Genomic DNA, 20,091 nt, shown 5'->3' with positions numbered 1-20,091 from the left:
TCAAACCCCCGAGCTGACAAGGTACAAATCTGTCGTTCTGCCCCTGAACAGGTTCCTAGGCCGTCATTGAAAATAAGAATTTGTTCTTAACTGACTTGCCTGGTAAAATCAAATAAATAAAGAGTTGAAATTCAGTTTGCAACCCGATTCTACACTTTATATACATCATAGAAGACGGAAATTTTACAAAACCGTTTAACATAGAAACACTGAATATTCGGCCGATTTAAAAAAGAATAATGTTGATTAATTTGACTACAGGAAAGGGCTACATAAGGTGGGAAAGGGCTACATAAGGTGGGAAAGGGCTACATAAGGTGGGAAAGGGCTACATATGGTGGGAAAGGGCTACATAAGGTGGGAAAGGGCTACATAAGGTGGGAAAGGGCTACATAAGGTGGGAAAGGGCTACATATGGTGGGAAAGGGCTACATGTCAAATAAATGTATTTTGCCACATGAGCCAAATTACAACAGACCTTACAGTGAAATGCTTACTTGCACAAGCCCTTATCCAACAATGCAGCTTTAAGAACAATAAGAAAAGAAAAAAAGAATAAGATATAGAAGTAACAAATCGTTCAAGTGTAGCAGTAAAATAACAATAGCGAAGTTATATACAGAGTCAATGTGCGCGGGCACCGGTTAGTCGAGGTAATTGAGGTAATATGTACATGTAGGTAGAGTTATTAAAGTGACTATGCATAGATAATAACAGAGAGTAGCAGCAGTGTAAAAGGAGGGGGGCAATGCAAATAGTCTGTTCAGGAGTCTTATGGCTTGGGGGTAGAAGCTGTTCAGGAGCCTTATGGCTTGGGGGTAGAAGCTGTTCATGAGTCTTATGGCTTGGGGGTAGAAGCTGTTCAGGAGTCTTATGGCTTGGGGGTAGAAGCTGTTCAGGAGTCTTATGGCTTGGGGGTAGAAGCTGTTCAGGAGTCTTATGGCTTGGGGGTAGAAGCTGTTCAGGAATCTTATGGCTTGGGGGTAGAAGCTGTTCAGGAATCTTATGGCTTGGGGGTAGAAGCTGTTCAGGAGCCTTATGGCTTGGGGGTAGAAGCTGTTCATGAGTCTTATGGCTTGGGGGTAGAAGCTGTTCAGGAGTCTTATGGCTTGGGGGTAGAAGCTGTTCAGGAGCCTTATGGCTTGGGGGTAGAAGCTGTTCAGGAGCCTTATGGCTTGGGGGTAGAAGCTGTTCATGAGTCTTATGGATTGGGGGTAGAAGCTGTTCAGGAGTCTTATGGCTTGGGGTAGAAGCTGTTCAGGAGTCTTATGGCTTGGGGTAGAAGATGTTCAGGAGTCTTATGGCTTGGGGGTAGAAGCTGTTCAGGAGTCTTATGGCTAGGGGGTAGAAGCTGTTCAGGAGTCTTATGGCTTGAGGGTGGAAGCTGTTCATGAGTCTTATGGCTAGGGGGTAGAAGCTGTTCAGGAGTCTTATGGCTTGGGGGTAGAAGCTGTTCAGGAGTCTTATGGCTTGGGGGTAGAAGCTGTTCAGGAGCCTTATGGCTTGGGGGTAGAAGCTGTTAAGGAGTCTTATGGCTTGGGGGTAGAAGCTGTTAAGGAGTCGTATGGCTTGGGGTAGAAGCTGTTAAGGAATCTTATGGCTTGGGGGTAGAAGCTGTTAAGGAGTCTTATGGCTTGGCGGTAGAAGCTGTTCAGGAGCCTTATGGCTTGGGGGTAGAAGCTGTTCAGGAGTCTTATGGCTTGGGGGTAGAAGCTGTTCAGGAGTCTTATGGCTTGGCGGTAGAAGCTGTTCAGGAGCCTTATGGCTTGGGGGTAGAAGCTGTTCAGGAGTCTTATGGCTTGGCGGTAGAAGCTGTTAAGGAATCTTATGGCTTGGGGGTAGAAGCTGTTAAGGAGTCTTATGGCTTGGGGGTAGAAGCTGTTAAGAAGTCTTATGGCTTGGGGGTAGAAGCTGTTAAGGAGTCTTATGGCTTGGGGGTAGAAGCTGTTAAGGAGTCTTATGGCTTGGGGGTAGAAGCTGTTAAGGAATCTTATGGCTTGGGGGTAGAAGCTGTTCAGGAGTCTTATGGCTTGGCGGTAGAAGCTGTTAAGGAATCTTATGGCTTGGGGGTAGAAGCTGTTAAGGAGTCTTATGGCTTGGGGGTAGAAGCTGTTCAGGAGTCTTATGGCTTGGCGGTTGAAGCTGTTAAGGAATCTTATGGCTTGGCGGTTGAAGCTGTTCAGGAGTCTTATGGCTTGGCGGTTGAAGCTGTTAAGGAGTCTTATGGCTTGGGGGTAGAAGCTGTTCATGAGTCTTATGGCTTGGGGGTAAAAGCTGTTCAGGAGTCTTATGGCTTGGCGGTTGAAGCTGTTAAGGAGTCTTATGGCTTGGGGGTAGAAGCTGTTCAGGAGTCTTATGGCTTGGGGGTTGAAGCTGTTAAGGAGTCTTATGGCTTGGGGGTAGAAGCTGTTCAGGAGTCTTATGGCTTGGGGTAGAAGCTGTTGTAGAAGCTTCTTGGACCTAGGTGGGAAAGCTGAAGAGCGGAAGAAATGTGAAATTTGAAAGAGGAAATGTATGCTGTTGTGGTGTTTGGGTGTTTCTTTGATCGTTTATCTTATCGTGGCCTTGTCTACACTGCAATTTTTAACCCAAGCTGTTATGTGTCGAAGTGTCAGACTAAACCACAAGAGAACTTTCGGAACTCATTTAAGGACACAGAGAACTAGAAGCAGAAGTTCTCTGGCCTACGAGATGGAACCACTCATGTTACTGGGGATAATTCTAGTCTAAGCCAAAGGGCTTATTTGTTGTCAAGAAAGTGAAATGTTATAGTAAGAAACCAAACTACAGAGATCATCTGAAAACATGCCTTTTGTACAGTTACATTAAGTATAATTATTATTCTATATATATATATATATATATATATATATATATATATATATATATATATATATATATATATATATATATATATATATATATATATATTGCTGTAGTCATTTACTTATATTGTCATTACAGAAGTACACGTTAAAGGTGCTTCATCTAGAATTTCTTAGAATTGGAAGCAAGGTGAATTGCAACAGCATGAGGCTGCAGTCAAAACAAATATACCCCTCCCCCACAACCCCTTTCACAGTGACAAGGTGGAGACTCTCGCCTGAGCCTTTTACTTTCGGTTTTAGTCCACTGATTGGCTGGTGGACAGCCAATCAGACACTGGTGGGTAAGTAACACTGTGAAACACTATCATTCCACTATTAATGCAGATATGTTATGGCATTTTCTGAAAAATTACATATGTAGCACGTTTATTACATTTTTTGGGGGGATAAATGTAAGGATTTTTTTCGACAGTTATATCATTGATTGACATAATCAGACTAATAGACAGGTTGTTACCATACCATTCACACAGACTGACCTAACATGTGTGTTTTGTCCTATATTTATATTGTATTTCTTAATTATTTTTTTTCATCTCAGGCCCCCGTCCCTGCAGGAGGCCTTTTGCCCTTTGGTAGGCCGTCATTGTACATAATAATTTGTTCTTAACTCAAATCAAATCAAATCAAATGTATTTATATAGTCCTTCGTACATCAGCTGATATCTCAAAGTGCTGTACAGAAACCCAGCCTAAAACCCCAAACAGCAAGCAATGCAGGTGTAGAAGCACATCAGACTAAATCACAACTGACTTGCCTAGTTAAATAAAAGGTTAAATAAATCAATAAAAATAGTGAGTTGAGTGGAGAGAGAGGGCCTTACCTCCTCCCCAAGTCGATGGGAGACATAGGCATGCCCAAGCTGTGTCTGCGTGATGTAGACATGGACCTGATCAGGATAGGGAAGCTCTCTCTGTCAGAATCCATCATGTCTCCTTGTCCTCCTGGTCCATTCAGATTCACCATAGTGGTCACCACACCCACAGGGTCCACCGACTCACTGTTATAGCCGTCCATGGCACTGCCTGACTGCAACAGGTTAGGGTTGAACTGGGTGACCACAATAGTGTGATGGGGTATGGATTTGTTTTCAGTCTCTTGATAGGGATATGGATAGGGATGTGGATTGGGATGGAGCTGGGAGCTGTGCTGGGGACTGTCTCTATATCTACTGGGAAAGCCCAGGGTAGAAGGGCTGGTTTCTGGGGCAGCCGATACAGAGTGTACCCCTTGATGGTCTTTGTAATAGTTTGAGTCTATGAAGGAGCAGCTTAAACCCAGCAGATCCTCCACACTGCTGTCTACATCCTCATCCAGGCTTGGGTTCTCATAGTCACTTTCATCATCCTGGGGGAGGGAGGGAGAGGGGGGGGGAGAGGGGGGGATGGAGAGGGGGAGAGGGAGGAAGGGGGAGGGAGGGGGAGGGAGGGGGGGGGGAGGGAGGGAGGGAGAGGGGGTGTGGGAGGGAGAGGGGGGAGAGGGAGGGAGGGTGGGAGATGGGGGAAAGGGAGAGGGGGGAGGGAGAGGGGGAGAGGGAGGGAGATGGGGGAGAGGGAGGGAGGGAGATGGGGGAAAGGAAGAGGGCGAGGGAGGGAAGGAGAGGGGAGAGAGGGGGTGAGGGGGGTAGGTAGAGGGAGGGAGGGAGGGAGGGAGGGAGGGAGGGAGGGAGGGAGGGAGGGAGGGAGGGAGGGAGGGAGGGAGGGAGGGAGGGAGGGAGGGAGGGAGGGAGGGAGGGAGGGAGGGAGGGAGGGAGAGGGGGAGGGAGCGAGACGGGGAGGAAAGAGTGTGGAGGGAGAGGGGGAGGGAGGGAGGGAGGGAGGGTGAGGGGGAGGGAGCGAGACGGGGAGGAAAGAGTGTGGAGAGAGAGAGAGAGGAGTTAGGGCTTGTTGTTTTGACACGTTTAGATGTGGATGCACTGAGTGTGAAAGCAAGACAGAGAATAGAAGAAGAAAGCCTTTCTACCTTTTCCTCAGTGTTGAAGAAGACGTCCTTAGCGACGGAGGCTGGGGACGAGGACAAGGAGGATGCCTCTGAGGCACTCACACAGGGTGGCAGGGTAGAACATGGCTTACCTTCTGATCCTGCCACAGGAACAAAACACATCTGTCGTGTCAGATAGCAATCAATCAATGAATCAATCAATCATAGCCATGATGACTTAACCCCCGAAAACAAACTAGCTGTTCTGTGCTACAGGTATATGCCCTGACAGCATGAGGATAGCCTTGCTATTAATGAATGGAGGACGGAGGAGCTGTTTGAAACACCATGAGGATAGCCTTGCTATTAATGAATGGAGGACGGAGGAGCTGTTTGAAACACCATGAGGAACGCCTTGCTATTAATTAATTAAGAGCAAGGCGTTCCTCATGATGTTTCAAACAGTTCCTCCGTCCTCCATTCGTTATTGCTCTCAAGCCTAATTAATTAGGGTGATGCATGGCAACCATTTTTTGCCTGAACGCTAATCATATGTCAGCTATCAGGTGGAGAGGTGAGGAGTGACGAGGAAGGAAGTGAGGAAGAGGGAGACAAAAATCAACCCATACCTGAACCCTATAGGCTTATAGGTCAGGCATCAGAGCCTGGTTCCTCTTTAGGTTTATTCATAGGTTCCTTGCCTTTCTAGGGAGTTTTTCCTAGCCACCGTGCTTCTACAGCATTGCTTGCTGTTTGGGGTTTTAGGTTGGGTTTCTGTACAGCACTGTGACATCAGCTGATGTAAAAAGGGCTTTATAAATACATTTGATTGATTGATTGACAGTGGTATTATATGGCCAAGTACAGATATCAGTTTACTGAGATAGAAATCCTGCTTGAGTGTGTTATTAGTATGAGAGGAACCAGTAAACCCTACCAGAGATATAGACATTGGAGGCCACTGAGTGGAGGACGGCTCATAATAACGTCTGGAACAGAGTGAACGGAACGGCAGAAAATGTGTTTGATGTATTTAATACCGTTCTACTGATGTTCTACCAAGAGCCCGTCCTCCTCAATTAAGGTGCCACCAACCTCCTGTGGGTGTAGAGACAGGTACCAGAACAGGCATAACCCAGACCAGCTGTGAAAGCTCTTTTACATTGCTGTTGCATAAAACAGATTCTTCACATATTCACGTGATGTCACAAACCACCGTTGCCAAGGGGAACTTGTTATGATGCCACGGGCAACTTGTTATGATGTCATACGCAAAAAAAAGCTGCTTGTGCTGTGTAGAGATGCTATTTTATTTCACCACATTATTTTTCATACAATTGTATCTATTGGTCTGTAATATTTCAGATCAAACATACAACTTTTTGTGTTTTTGTAATTCAAAATGACCAAAGCTACCGTGTACTCATTAACTATCAGCCAATTATGTCTTATTAGTCTACTGAGTTATTAGTTTGATCCCTGAGCTGTTCATGTTCAGTCTCACAGAGATGCCTATCGGTAGAAAGGCTGCCGGGACCACTGGGCGGTTGACACATTCAGACACAGCCAGTCTGAGAGGCTCTGTGGTTAAACTGGACTGGGGATAAGTCCCATAGTGTTGAGCCCAGGAAAGAGGAAAACCAGACCACACAAACCCCAGCCACACTGGAGACTGGAAACAACCCACTCCACACGTCCTGCCTAGTGATGCTATAAACCAGGGCTCTCTGCTCCTCTCTACTCCCCAACGGCATGGCCAACAAATGATCGTTGTGATTGCTGAGTGCAACGTGGATGTATTTTCTAATGTAAATCACTCTCTCAGGCCAGAGGAATGACAATGTCCCGGGCGGGCGACAGAGAGACAGACAGAGAGAGAGACAGACAGACAGCGAGACAGAGAGACAGACAGAGCAGGAGTGAAAGAGAGAGAGACAGAAACAGAGAGAGAATTGATAGGCCACAAACGAGCCAAAGCATTCATAAACATTGATGAGAGAGAGAGAGAGAGAGAGAGAGAGAGAGAGAGAGAGAGAGAGAGAGAGAGAGAGAGAGAGAGAGAGAGAGAGAGAGAGAGAGAGAGAGAGAGAGAGAGAGAGAGAGACAGAGAGAGAGAGAGAGAGAGAGAGAGAGAGAGAGAGAGAGAGAGAGAGAGAGAGAGAGAGAGAGAGAGAGAGAGAGAGAGAGAGAGAGAGAGAGAGAGACAGAGAGAGAGAGAGAGAGAGAGAGAGAGAGAGAGAGAGAGAGAGAGAGAGAGAGAGAGAGAAAATAAATGTTTGCTTCATCCAGATTCAACTGGCTAAGTGTAAACCTGCCTGGGTTTGGGCTTTAGTTTGAGGCTTGTAGCACCAGCAGCCATAGCCTTTTATGGTTGGCCTCTCATATCTTTAATGCATCTAGGGAGATTAAACAAAGGGCCTCCCAGGCTCTTGGAGTGCTTTGGCTCAATCACCGCCAGCCAGCCAGGTCTGTCTGTTCTGTATTCACCCCCCCCTTTGTCGACACAGTACACAGACCTCTACAGGGCGAGTGAGAACTGTTGACCAACTAGCAATACGTTTAACTACAGTTGTAATAGTTGAGTATGAAGCACTGCGTTGTGGTGTTGTAAGGATTACAGAGACTATTCAAAGCCTGTTTGTTTCTGTACTCCTCTACTTTGACCTGATCCTTTAATAATGCCATCTATTTCTTAACCATTGAGTTGGGCGGCAGCTAACCTGGAGGTTAACAGCATTGGGCCAGTAACCGGAAAGTTGCTGGTTCAAATCCCCAAGCTAACTAGGTGAGAGAAGAAAATATCTATTGATCTGAAACAACGTAGACTTTCCTCAGCCTCTTCATATTGATAGGGCCACAAATGAGCCAATGCATTCAGAAACACTGATGCCAATGCTGTGTCTCTGTCTGTTGAGTCCAGACAGAGACTGTATAAACAAGGAAACGGTGGCTAACAGTGTTAACTACACCCCAAAGATGGTCGCTCATTTCTACACAGTCATCATAGTCAATTTTATCACCAATGACCTGACAAAAAAATATGAAGAAACAGATTCAATCAGGCTTGGTATGGCAGTTGACTTGTTTATGACGACCTTATTACCACCACACCGGCAGTCACGAGTCATGACCTCAGTCAAACGCCATGTGACAGTTGAGTCACGGTAACTAGGCTTCTCCAAACCTGCATTCGGATGCTGCTGATGGTCATTAGTAGCCTACCAAACAAGCTAACGGCCAGTCGCTAATGGCCTGGTACTCAGGGCTCTACTGTCCCTCCATCAGGTCACTAATAGTCTGGTACTCAGGGCTCTACTGTCCCTCCATCAGGTCACACTAATGGCCTGGTACTCAGGGCTCTACTGTCCCTCCATCAGGTCACTAATAGTCTGGTACTCAGGGCTCTATTGTCCCTCCATCAGGTCACACTAATGGTCTGGTACTCAGGGCTCTACTGTCCCTCCATCAGGTCACTAATGGTCTAGTACTCAGGGCTCTATTGTCCCTCCATCAGGTCACACTAATGGTCTAGTATTCAGGGCTCTACTGTCCCTCCATCAGGTCACACTAATAGTCTGGTACTCAGGGCTCTATTGTCCCTCCATCAGGTCACACTAATGGTCTGGTACTCAGGGCTCTATTGTCCCTCCATCAGGTCACACTAATGGTCTGGTACTCAGGGCTCTATTGTCCCTCCATCAGACTAATGGTCTAGTACTCAGGGCTATATTGTCCCTCCATCAGGTCACTAATAGTCTGGTACTCAGGGCTCTATTGTCCCTCCATCAGGTCACACTAATGGTCTGGTACTCAGGGCTCTACTGTCCCTCCATCAGGTCACTAATAGTCTGGTACTCAGGGCTCTATTGTCCCTCCATCAGGTCACTAATAGTCTGGTACTCAGGGCTCTATTGTCCCTCCATCAGGTCACACTAATGGTCTGGTACTCAGGACTCTATTGTCCCTCCATCAGGTCACACTAATGGTCTGGTACTCAGGGCTCTATTGTCCCTCCATCAGGTCACACTAATGGTCTGGTACTCAGGGCTCTATTGTCCCTCCATCAGGTCACACTAATGGTCTGGTACTCAGGGCTCTACTGTCCCTCCATCAGGTCACTAATAGTCTGGTACTCAGGGCTCTATTGTCCCTTCATCAGGTCACTAATGGCCTGGTACTCAGGGCTCTATTGTCCCTCCATCAGGTCACTAATGGTCTGGTACTCAGGGCTCTATTGTCCCTCTAACCACTCTGACATCAATGCAAATGCAATAGAACATCAAATCAACCCTTCCTGAGAGCCCCGGCCTTCAGAGTTTGAGCGGAATAGTATCAGCTGATGTGCAGTGAGAGTCAGCTCCTCATTGCTGGTTGACGCATGGAATTAAATAACTGTTGCTATAAACCCATGTTGTGTAACATTTCAATAGGTTAGGCTATGCTATGCAATTGCGTGAGAAAACGGAGTTCTGATGGCCTCTATTAAAAAGAGGAGGATCCCATCAGCATTCTATAGGCTAGGCCTATTATATTTATTTCTGAACTATTCTAATATGAAGCACATTGCTTCGCTTTACACCGGAGTAGCCTACCTGGCTGGCATGAAAATGAACCGCGGGAAAAGCGTCCCCCATTCGATATTCAAGAGCTTACACAGGTGACATATTTTTTCCCTCGTCCCTCTTCTCTTCCGACAGGTGCATGATGATGGCCCATTCTATATCAAATCTAATTTCACACATACTTTTAGTATTTGTAAAAATTTAATTGAGAATAGTCTGATGGGTGAGAATATCCTCACTTGTGAATGATGCCCGGTTTGTGCAAACTAAGGCAAGGAAAGGTGCTTGCATTTTTTCTAATCATAGTCACATGTATCATGTAGCCTAGCTAACCTACAGGCCTGAATGTTTTGATAAGGTTTGTATAACAACTAAAGTAGCTTATAGGCCTAGGACCCCTGGAAGAGGGTTGGAGAGCCCATCGCCTACAGAATATAGTGAAACACATGAACAATGCTACTTAATATAATGTTTACATACCCTACATTATTTATCTCATATGTATATGTATATACTGTACTCTATATCATCTACTGCATCTTTATGTAATACATGTATCACTAGCCACTTTAAACTATGCCACTTTGTTTACATACTCATCTCATATGTATATACTGTACTCGATACCATCTACTGCATCTTGCCTATGCCGCTTTACATTTGTGTGTATAAGGTAGTAGTTTTGGAATTGTTAGGTTAGATTACTCGTTGGTTATTACTGCATTGTCGGAACTAGAAGCACAAGCATTTCGCTACACTCGCATTAACATCTGCTAACCACGTGTATGTGACAAATACAATTTGATTTGATTTGAACTGTTTAACCCTCTGCCTCGGAAATAGTTTGGGGAAAACATCCTTTCTATTTTATTCCGCTATGATCAATTGTATTTTCTTACTATAAAATAATGTAAAATAATGCCACGAGAATTATAAGCGAGTCTGTCTGCTAAATGAACTAGTGTAGCCCACAGCCATTTGGCATCTTTAAAGATATGTGACAGATAAATATAAATATATAAATAGATATATGCCATTTAGCAGACGCTTTTATCCAAAGCGACTTACAGTCATGTGTGCATACATTCTACGTATGGGTGGTCCCGGGGATCGAACCCACTACCCTGGCGTTACAAGCGCCATGCTCTACCAACTGAGCTACAGAAGGACCAGATGTATTGTTTAGGTGAAAGAAGAAGAAAAAATACACTGAATACAAATATAAACACAATATTTAAAGTGTTGTTCCCATGTTTCATAAGCTGAAATAAAAGATGCCAACATGTTGTGCTGGGGACAATAAAAGGCCACCAATGTGCAGTTTTGTCACACAACACAATGCCACAGATGTCTCAAGTTTTGAGGGAGCCAGCAATTGGCATGGTGACTGCAGGAATGTCCACCAGGGGCCACACTAGAGGTCTAAGGCACTGCATCGCAATGCTAGCTAAGCCACTAGAGGTCCTGGTTTGAGTCCAGGCTCTGTCGCAGCTGGCTGTGACTGGGAGACCCATGGGGCAGCGCACAATTGGCCCAGCGTCATTCGGGTTAAGGGAGGGTTCGGCCGGTAGGGATGTTCTTGTCCCATTGCGCTCTAGCGACTCCTGTGGCGGGCCGGGCACAATGCACGCTGACACGGTCGCCAGGTGTACTGTGTTTCCTCCGACTCATTGGTGCGGCTGGCTTCCGGGTTAAGTGGGCTTTGTCTCAAGAAGCAGTGCTGCTTGGCTGGGTTGTGTTTCGGAGGACGTATGGCTCTCGACATTCGCCTCTCCCGAGTCCGTACGGGAGTTGCAGCGATGAGACAAGACTGTAACAACCAATTGGAAACCACGCAATTGGGGAGAAAAACGGGTAAATGTAAAAATAAAAAAAATGTAAAAAGCGAATAAATATGAATAATAATAATAAAAGGAATCTCCACCAGAGCTGTAGCCAGAGAATTTTATTTCCTCATTTCTCTACCATTTATTTCTCTACCATTTTAGAACATCCAACTGGCCTCACAACCGCAGACCACATGTATGGTGGCAACGTTGTGAACAGAGTGCCCCATGGTGGCGGTGGGGTTATGGTATGGGCAGGCATAAGCTACGGACAACGAGCACAATTGGATTTTATCGATGTCAATTTCAATGCACAGAAATAATGTGATGAGATCCTGTGACAATATTTTTTCTAAGGTTTCTGTGACCAACAGATGCATATCTGTATTCCCAGTTATGTGAAATCCATAGATTAGGGCCTAATGCATTGATTTAAATTGACTGATTTCCTTTATATGAACTGTAACTCAGCAAACATCTTTGAAATTGTTTCATGTTGTGTTTATATTTTTGTTCAGTATACATGCGATATGAAATCTGTGGGCATGACACACATCATCACCTGTCATCTCACATCCCTTAGAGACGGAAAGGCACTATGATCATCCATTTATTACAGTGTGAAAGCACTGAGCCCTCCTCCACACCAAAGGAATTAGACAAAACCTCACTGGGTCAAAAAAAATAAATCATTATACAACATCAATATAAAACACATGCTGATATATAATATAACTATTAGTTAAGGATAATAACAACAGTGAGAATGATTTCATTGCTTGTTTAGACAGAACCATTCAGGGACAATCATATTAAGAACCCCAGGATATATAATGCAACTGAAATTACAAGACACAAACCTCAAGATTCCACATCTGAAGAAACTGTACGACCACTGATATGATAATGATAACCATTTTTAAAGTGTGTTTAGGAGAAAGGCAGAGAAAGGAAGACAGAGAACCACATGCAGTAGCAAACAAACAAAAATAAGTGATGGTTGTAGCTACCTCTCTTGAAGGACCAACGTTTCATCCAGAGTTTGGAGAAAGAAGGCCAGGAGTTGTTTAAGGGAGAATCTGCCATAGAGAAGGCTAGCTGGAGCTGGTCAGCTCGCCGTGCAACACCGAGACTTGGTCTGAGCGAGTGAGCGAGTGAAAGAGTCCGAGAGAAAATGAGAGGGGGGGGGGAACGAGTATCCCAGGCAGAGTCGGATCAGGGAGCTGCTGGGGATTACCTAACCACAGATAATGTGCATTCCAAATGGCACCCTATTCTGTATATAGTGCACAATTTTTTAACCAGGGTGCTATGCTCAAAAGCAGTGCACTTCATAGGGAATAGGATGCCATTTGGGATGCACACATTGAAACCCAGGGGCTCCTGAATAGGGGCTGGCTGGGAGAGAACAGACACAGTGAGGGGAAGTGATAGAGAGAAGACTTTGACGAAGAGGGGAAGGGAAAGGTGTGAGGGCGGAGTGGCTGAAGAGGGGTAGGAAAGAGTTTAACGGTGAAGAAGTCTGGGAAAATGAAGGGATGAGAGGGGAGAGAGAGAGTGGTAAAAAAAGGACAGAGGGCAGCAGCAAGCCGAGCGCTAGGAGGGTTAGCCGAGCATTAGGAGGGTTAGCCGAGCATTAGGAGGGTTAGCCAAGCATTAGGAGGGTTAGCCAAGCATTAGGAGGGTTAACTAAGCTGAGCATTAGGAGGGTTAGAAGAGCATTAGGAGGGTTAACATAGCTGAGCATTAGGAGGGTTAGCCAAGCATTAGGAGGGTTAGGTTAGCTGAGCGTTAGGAGGGTTAGCCGAACATTAGGAGGGTTAGCCAAGCATTTGGAGGGTTAGCCAGGCATTAGGAGGGTTAGCCAAGCATTAGGAGGGTTAGCCAAACATTAGGAGGGTTAGCCAAGCATTAGGAGGGTTAACTTAGCTGAGCGTTAGAAGGGTTAGCTGAGCATTAGGAGGGTTTGCTGAGCATTAGGAAGGTTAGCTGAGCATTAGGAGGGTTAGCTGAGCGTTAGGAGGGTTAGCTGAGCATTAGGAGGGTTAACTGAGCATTAGGAGGGTTAGCTGAGCATTAGGAGGGTTAACTGAGCATTAGGAGGGTTAACTGAGCATTAGGAGGGTTAACTGAGCATTAGGAGGGTTAGCTGAGCATTAGGAGGGTTAGCCAAACATTAGGAGGGTTAGCTGAGCGTTAGGAGGGCTAGCTGAGCATTAGGAGGGCTAGCTGAGCATTAGGAGGGTTAACTAAGCTGAGCATTAGGAGGGTTAGCTGAGCATTAGGAGGGCTAACATAGCTGAGCATTAGGAGGGTTAGCCAAGCATTAGGAGGGTTAACTGAGCGTTAGGAGGGTTAGCTGAGCATTAGGAGGGTTAACTGAGCGTTAGGAGGGTTAGCTGAGCATTAGGAGGGTTAACTGAGCGTTAGGAGGGTTAGCTGAGTGTAGGAGGGTTAGCTGAGCGTTAGGAGGGTTAGCTGAGCATTAGGAGGGTTAACTGAGCATTAGGAGGGTTAACTGAGCATTAGGAGGGTTAACTGAGCATTAGGAGGGTTAGCTGAGCGTTAGGAGGGTTAACTGAGCATTAGGAGGGTTAACTGAGCATTAGGAGGGTTAGCTGAGTGTAGGAGGGTTAACTAAGCTGAGCATTAGGAGGGTTAGCTGAGCGTTAGGAGGGTTAACTGAGCATTAGGAGGGTTAACTGAGCATTAGGAGGGTTAGCTGAGCATTAGGAGGGTTAGCTGAGTGTAGGAGGGTTAGCTGAGTGTTAGGAGGGTTAGCTGAGCGTTAGGAGGGTTAACTGAGCATTAGGATGTCATGTTTGTCATTTATTATCATGTCTTGTCCCTGTGCTCCCCATGCTATTCGTTTCCCTCTGCTGGTCTTATTTGGTTCTTTCCCTCCTTCTATCCCTCTCTCTCCCCCTCCCTCTCTCACTCTCTCGCTCTCTCTTCTCTCTATCGTTCCGTTCCTGCTCCCAGCTGTTCCTATTCCCCTAATCATCATTTAGTCTTCCCACACCTGTTCCCGATCCTTTCCCCTGATTAGAGTCCCTATTTATTCCTTTGTGATCCGTTCCTGTCCCGTCGGTTCCTTGTATTGTATTCACCATGCTGTGATTGCGTTTCGCCCTGTCCTGTCGTGTTTTTGCTGTGATTGTGTATCGCCCTGCCCTGTCGTGTTTTTTGCCTTCATCAGATGCTGCGTGTGAGCAGGTGTCTCTGTCGACTACGGCCTGCGCCTACCCGGCGACCTGCAGTCTGTGGCCGCTTCTCCAGTTATTTCCCCTCTACAAGTCTAGAGGATTTCTGTTATTCCCTGTTTGGACTTAAATAAACTCTGTTTCTGTTAAGTCGCTTTTGGGTCCTCTTTCACCTGCATGACAGAAGGAACCGACCAAGGAATGGACCCAGCGACTTCAGACGCTCGTTACACTGCCGTCGAGATCCAAGGAGCCATGCTCGGCAGACACGAGCAGGAATTGTCCGCTGCTCGCCATGCCGTGGAGAACCTGGCCGCTCAGGTTTCCGACCTCTCTGGACAGTTCCAGAGTCTACGTCTCGTGCCACCTGTTACTTCCTGGCCTGCCGAGCCTCCAGAACCTAGGGTTAATAACCCACCTTGCTACTCCGGGCAGCCCACTGAGTGCCGCTCCTTTCTCACGCAGTGTGAGATTGTGTTCTCTCTCCAACCCAACACATACTCTAGAGAGAGAGCTCGGGTTGCTTACGTCATTTCACTCCTTACTGGCCGGGCTCGAGAATGGGGCACAGCTATCTGGGAGGCAAGGGCTGATTGCTCTAACAAATTCCAGAACTTTAAAGAGGAGATGATTCGGGTTTTTGACCGTTCAGTTTTTGGTGGGGAGGCTTCTAGGGCCCTGGCTTCCTTATGCCAAGGTGAACGGTCCATAACGGATTATTCCATTGAGTTTCGCACTCTTGCTGCCTCTAGTGAGTGGAACGAGCCGGCGCTGCTCGCTCGTTTTCTGGAGGGACTCCACGCAGTGGTTAAGGATGAGATTCTCTCCCGGGAGGTTCCTTCAGATGTGGACTCTTTGATTGCTCTCGCCATCCGCATAGAACGACGGGTAGATCTTCGTCACCGGGCTCGTGGAAGAGAGCTCGCATCAACGGTGTTTCCCTGCTCCGCATCGCAACCATCTCCCTCCTCTGGCTTTGAGACTGAGCCCATGCAGCTGGGAGGGATTCGCATCTCGAATAAGGAGAGGGAACGGAGGATCACCAACCGCCTGTGCCTCTATTGCGGAGTTGCTGGACATTTTGTTAATTCATGTCCAGTAAAAGCCAGAGCTCATCTGTAAGCGGAGGGCTACAGGTGAGCGCAACTACTCAAGTCTCTCCATCAAGGTCCTGTACTACTTTGTCGGTCCACCTACGCTGGACCGGTTCGGGTGCTACATGTAGTGCCTTGATAGACTCTGGGGCTGAGGGTTGTTTCATGGACGAAGCATGGGTTCGGAAACATGACATTCCTTTCAGAGAGTTAGATAAGCCTACGCCCATGTTCGCCTTAGATGGTAGTCATCTTCCCAGTATCAGATTTGAGACACTACCTTTAACCCTCACAGTATCTGGTAACCACAGTGAGACTATTTCTTTTTTGATTTTCCGTTCACCGTTTACACCTGTTGTTTTGGGTCATCCCTGGCTAGTATGTCATAATCCTTCTATTAATTGGTCTAGTAATTCTATCCTATCCTGGAACGTTTCTTGTCATGTGAAGTGTTTAATGTCTGCCATCCCTCCCGTTTCTTCTGTCCCTACTTCTCAGGAGGAACCTGGCGATTTGACAGGAGTGCCGGAGGAATATCATGATCTGCGCACGGTCTTCAGTCGGTCCCGAGCCAACTCCCTTCCTCCTCACCGGTCGTATGATTGTAGTATTGATCTCCTTCCGGGGACCACTCCTCCTCGAGGTAGACTATACTCTCTGTCGGCTCCCGAACGTAAGGCTCTCGAGGATTATTTGTCTGTGTCTCTTGACGCCGGTACCATAGTGCCTTCTTCTTCTCCGGCCGGGGCGGGGTTCTTTTTGTTAAGAAGAAGGACGGTACTCTGCGCCCCTGCGTGGATTATCGAGGGCTGAATGACATAACGGTTAAGAATCGTTATCCGCTTCCCCTTATGTCATCAGCCTTCGAGATTCTGCAGGGAGCCAGGTGCTTTACTAAGTTGGACCTTCGTAACGCTTACCATCTCGTGCGCATCAGAGAGGGGGACGAGTGGAAAACGGCGTTTAACACTCCGTTAGGGCATTTTGAGTACCGGGTTCTGCCGTTCGGTCTCGCCAATGCGCCAGCTGTTTTTCAGGCATTAGTTAATGATGTTCTGAGAGACATGCTGAACATTTTTGTTTTTGTCTATCTTGACGATATCCTGATTTTTTCTCCGTCACTCGAGATTCATGTTCAGCACGTTCGACGTGTTCTACAGCGCCTTTTAGAGAATTGTCTCTACGTAAAGGCTGAGAAGTGCTCTTTTCATGTCTCCTCCGTTACTTTTCTCGGTTCCGTTATTTCCGCTGAAGGCATTCAGATGGATTCCGCTAAGGTCCAAGCTGTCAGTGATTGGCCCGTTCCAAGGTCACGTGTCGAGTTGCAGCGCTTTTTAGGTTTCGCTAATTTCTATCGGCGTTTCATTCGTAATTTCGGTCAAGTTGCTGCCCCTCTCACAGCTCTTACTTCTGTCAAGACGTGTTTTAAGTGGTCCGGTTCCGCCCAGGGAGCTTTTGATCTTCTAAAAGAACGTTTTACGTCCGCTCCTATCCTCGTTACTCCTGACGTCACTAGACAATTCATTGTCGAGGTTGACGCTTCAGAGGTAGGCGTGGGAGCCATTCTATCCCAGCGCTTCCAGTCTGACGATAAGGTTCATCCTTGCGCTTATTTTTCTCATCGCCTGTCGCCATCTGAGCGCAACTATGATGTGGGTAACCGTGAACTGCTCGCCATCCGCTTAGCCCTAGGCGAATGGCGACAGTGGTTGGAGGGGGCGACCGTTCCTTTTGTCGTTTGGACAGACCATAAGAACCTTGAGTACATCCGTTCTGCCAAACGACTTAATGCCCGTCAAGCTCGTTGGGCGTTGTTTTTCGCTCGTTTCGAGTTTGTGATTTCTTACCGTCCGGGTAGCAAGAACACCAAGCCTGATGCCTTATCCCGTCTGTTTAGTTCTTCTGTGGCTTCTACTGATCCCGAGGGGATTCTTCCTTATGGGCGTGTTGTCGGGTTAACAGTCTGGGGAATTGAAAGACAGGTTAAGCAAGCACTCACGCACACTGCGTCGCCGCGCGCTTGTCCTAGTAACCTCCTTTTCGTTCCTGTTTCCACTCGTCTGGCTGTTCTTCAGTGGGCTCACTCTGCCAAGTTAGCTGGTCATCCCGGTGTTCGAGGCACTCTTGCGTCTATTCGCCAGCGCTTTTGGTGGCCGACTCAGGAGCGTGACACGCGCCGTTTCGTGGCTGCTTGTTCGGACTGCGCGCAGACTAAGTCGGGTAACTCTCCTCCTGCCGGTCGTCTCAGACCGCTCCCCATTCCTTCTCGACCATGGTCTCACATTGCCTTAGACTTCATTACCGGTCTGCCTTTGTCTGCGGGGAAGACTGTGATTCTGACGGTTGTCGATAGGTTCTCTAAGGCGGCACATTTCATTCCCTCGCTAAACTTCCTTCCGCTAAGGAGACGGCACAAATCATTATTGAGAATGTATTCAGAATTCATGGCCTCCCGTTAGACGCCGTTTCAGACAGAGGCCCGCAATTCACGTCACAGTTTTGGAGGGAGTTCTGTCGTTTGATTGGTGCGTCCGTCAGTCTCTCTTCCGGGTTTCATCCCCAGTCTAACGGTCAAGCAGAGAGGGCCAATCAGACGATTGGTCGCATACTACGCAGCCTTTCTTTCAGAAACCCTGCGTCTTGGGCAGAACAGCTTCCCTGGGCAGAATACGCTCACAATTCGCTTCCTTCGTCTGCTACCGGGTTATCTCCGTTTCAGAGTAGTCTGGGTTACCAGCCTCCTCTGTTCTCATCCCAGCTTGCCGAGTCCAGCGTTCCCTCCGCTCAAGCGTTTGTCCAACGTTGTGAGCGCACCTGGAAGGAGGGTGAGGTCTGCACTTTGCCGTTACAGGGCACAGACGGTGAGAGCCGCCAATAAACGCAGGATTAAGAGTCCAAGGTATTGTTGCGGCCAGAGAGTGTGGCTTTCCACTCGCAACCTTCCTCTTACGACAGCTTCTCGTAAGTTGACTCCGCGGTTCATTGGTCCGTTCCGTGTCTCCCAGGTCGTCAATCCTGTCGCTGTGCGACTGCTTCTTCCGCGACATCTTTGTCGCGTCCATCCTGTCTTCCATGTCTCCTGTGTTAAGCCCTTTCTTCGCACCCCGTTCGTCTTCCCTCCCCCCTCCCGTCCTTGTCGAGAGCGCACCTATTTACAAGGTACATAAGATCATGGACATGCGTTCTCGGGGACGGGGTCACCAATACCTAGTGGATTGGGAGGGTTACGGTCCTGAGGAGAGGAGTTGGGTTCCGTCTCGGGACGTGCTGGACCGTTCACTCATCGAGGATTTCCTCCGTTGCCGCCAGGATTCCTCCTCGAGTGCGCCAGGAGGCGCTCGGTGAGTGGGGGGGTACTGTCATGTTTGTCATTTATTATCATGTCTTGTCCCTGTGCTCCCCATGCTATTCGTTTCCCTCTGCTGGTCTTATTTGGTTCTTTCCCTCCTTCTATCCTCTCTCTCCCCCTCCCTCTCTCACTCTCTCGCTCTCTCTTCTCTCTATCGTTCCGTTCCTGCTCCCAGCTGTTCCTATTCCCCTAATCATCATTTAGTCTTCCCACACCTGTTCCCGATCCTTTCCCCCTGATTAGAGTCCCTATTTATTCCTTTGTGATCCGTTCCTGTCCCGTCGGTTCCTTGTATTGTATTCACCATGCTGTGATTGCGTTTCGCCCTGTCCTGTCGTGTTTTTGCTGTGATTGTGTATCGCCCTGTCCTGTCGTGTTTTTTGCCTTCATCAGATGCTGCGTGTGAGCAGGTGTCTCTGTCGACTACGGCCTGCGCCTACCCGAAGCGACCTGCAGTCTGTGGCCGCTTCTCCAGTTATTTCCCCTCTACAAGTCTAGAGGATTTCTGTTATTCCCTGTTTGGACTTAAATAAACTCTGTTTCTGTTAAGTCGCTTTTGGGTCCTCTTTCACCTGCATGACATAGGAGGGTTAACTGAGCATTAGGAGGGTTAGCTGAGCGTTAGGAGGGTTAACTGAGCATTAGGAGGGTTAACTGAGCATTAGGAGGGTTAGCTGAGTGTAGGAGGGTTAGCTGAGTGTTAGGAGGGTTAGCTGAGCGTTAGGAGGGTTAGCTGAGCATTAGAGATGTTCAGGACGACGAGGGCTTTGCAATCACAGTTGATCATGTGCTTGATTTTAAAAATGGTCATACCTCAACATAGTCAATGTAATAAATCCATCAGACATTGCTCATGTCCAAGGAGGACTCTGCTAAAAATGTGTATGTTATTACACAATGGACAGGAGTGATGTGATATATGATTTGTAAAAAAAAAAAAAAATGTACTCACCTTCAATATATATATGAAACCCTATCCAGACAGCATCCAGACGAAGAACCAAAAAGCAACTGGAAACCAGAGTATAGAGATGCCTTCAACCAAAAGGTTGTTGTGTTCTAACCATGTTCTCTTGACGAGTGTGTGCCGTTCGTCCTCTGACTCCGCACAGTAAAAAGACAATGAACGGGGAAGAGTACAAAAATCAACCAAACCACAGGTCACTCACAGCTTCCTCTTTTCAGCTTCTCTGTGCCATTTTATCTGAGGACAGTGGCACACTCATGTACAGCCACACAAGCCTTGCT

The 20,091-nt window shown here is 47.2% G+C and overlaps 1 protein-coding gene across 2 annotated transcripts in view; it reads right to left on the bottom strand.

Annotated features, from left to right (window-relative positions):
- The window catches only part of LOC123996622 (rho guanine nucleotide exchange factor 18-like), a 114,391-nt gene extending 102,057 nt beyond the window's left edge, over nucleotides 1-12,334 (bottom strand). For both annotated transcript variants that reach the window (XM_046300132.1, XM_046300133.1), the window contains exons 1-3: nucleotides 12,208-12,334; nucleotides 4,852-4,970; nucleotides 3,713-4,236 (exon numbers count right to left, since the gene is read on the bottom strand). In XM_046300132.1, the coding sequence (XP_046156088.1) occupies nucleotides 3,713-4,236; nucleotides 4,852-4,970; nucleotides 12,208-12,283 (719 nt within the window). In that variant the 5' untranslated portion in view covers nucleotides 12,284-12,334. The remainder of the gene's footprint in view (nucleotides 1-3,712; nucleotides 4,237-4,851; nucleotides 4,971-12,207) is intronic.
- Between the last annotated feature and the right edge of the window lie 7,757 nt (nucleotides 12,335-20,091).

The sequence above is a fragment of the Oncorhynchus gorbuscha genome, linkage group LG15 (genome assembly GCF_021184085.1).
Source record: "Oncorhynchus gorbuscha isolate QuinsamMale2020 ecotype Even-year linkage group LG15, OgorEven_v1.0, whole genome shotgun sequence".
In the NCBI taxonomy this organism is placed as follows: domain Eukaryota; kingdom Metazoa; phylum Chordata; class Actinopteri; order Salmoniformes; family Salmonidae; genus Oncorhynchus; species Oncorhynchus gorbuscha.
Note: the sequence above shows the minus strand (reverse complement) of the source record. Positions and strands in the feature narration are given on the sequence as shown.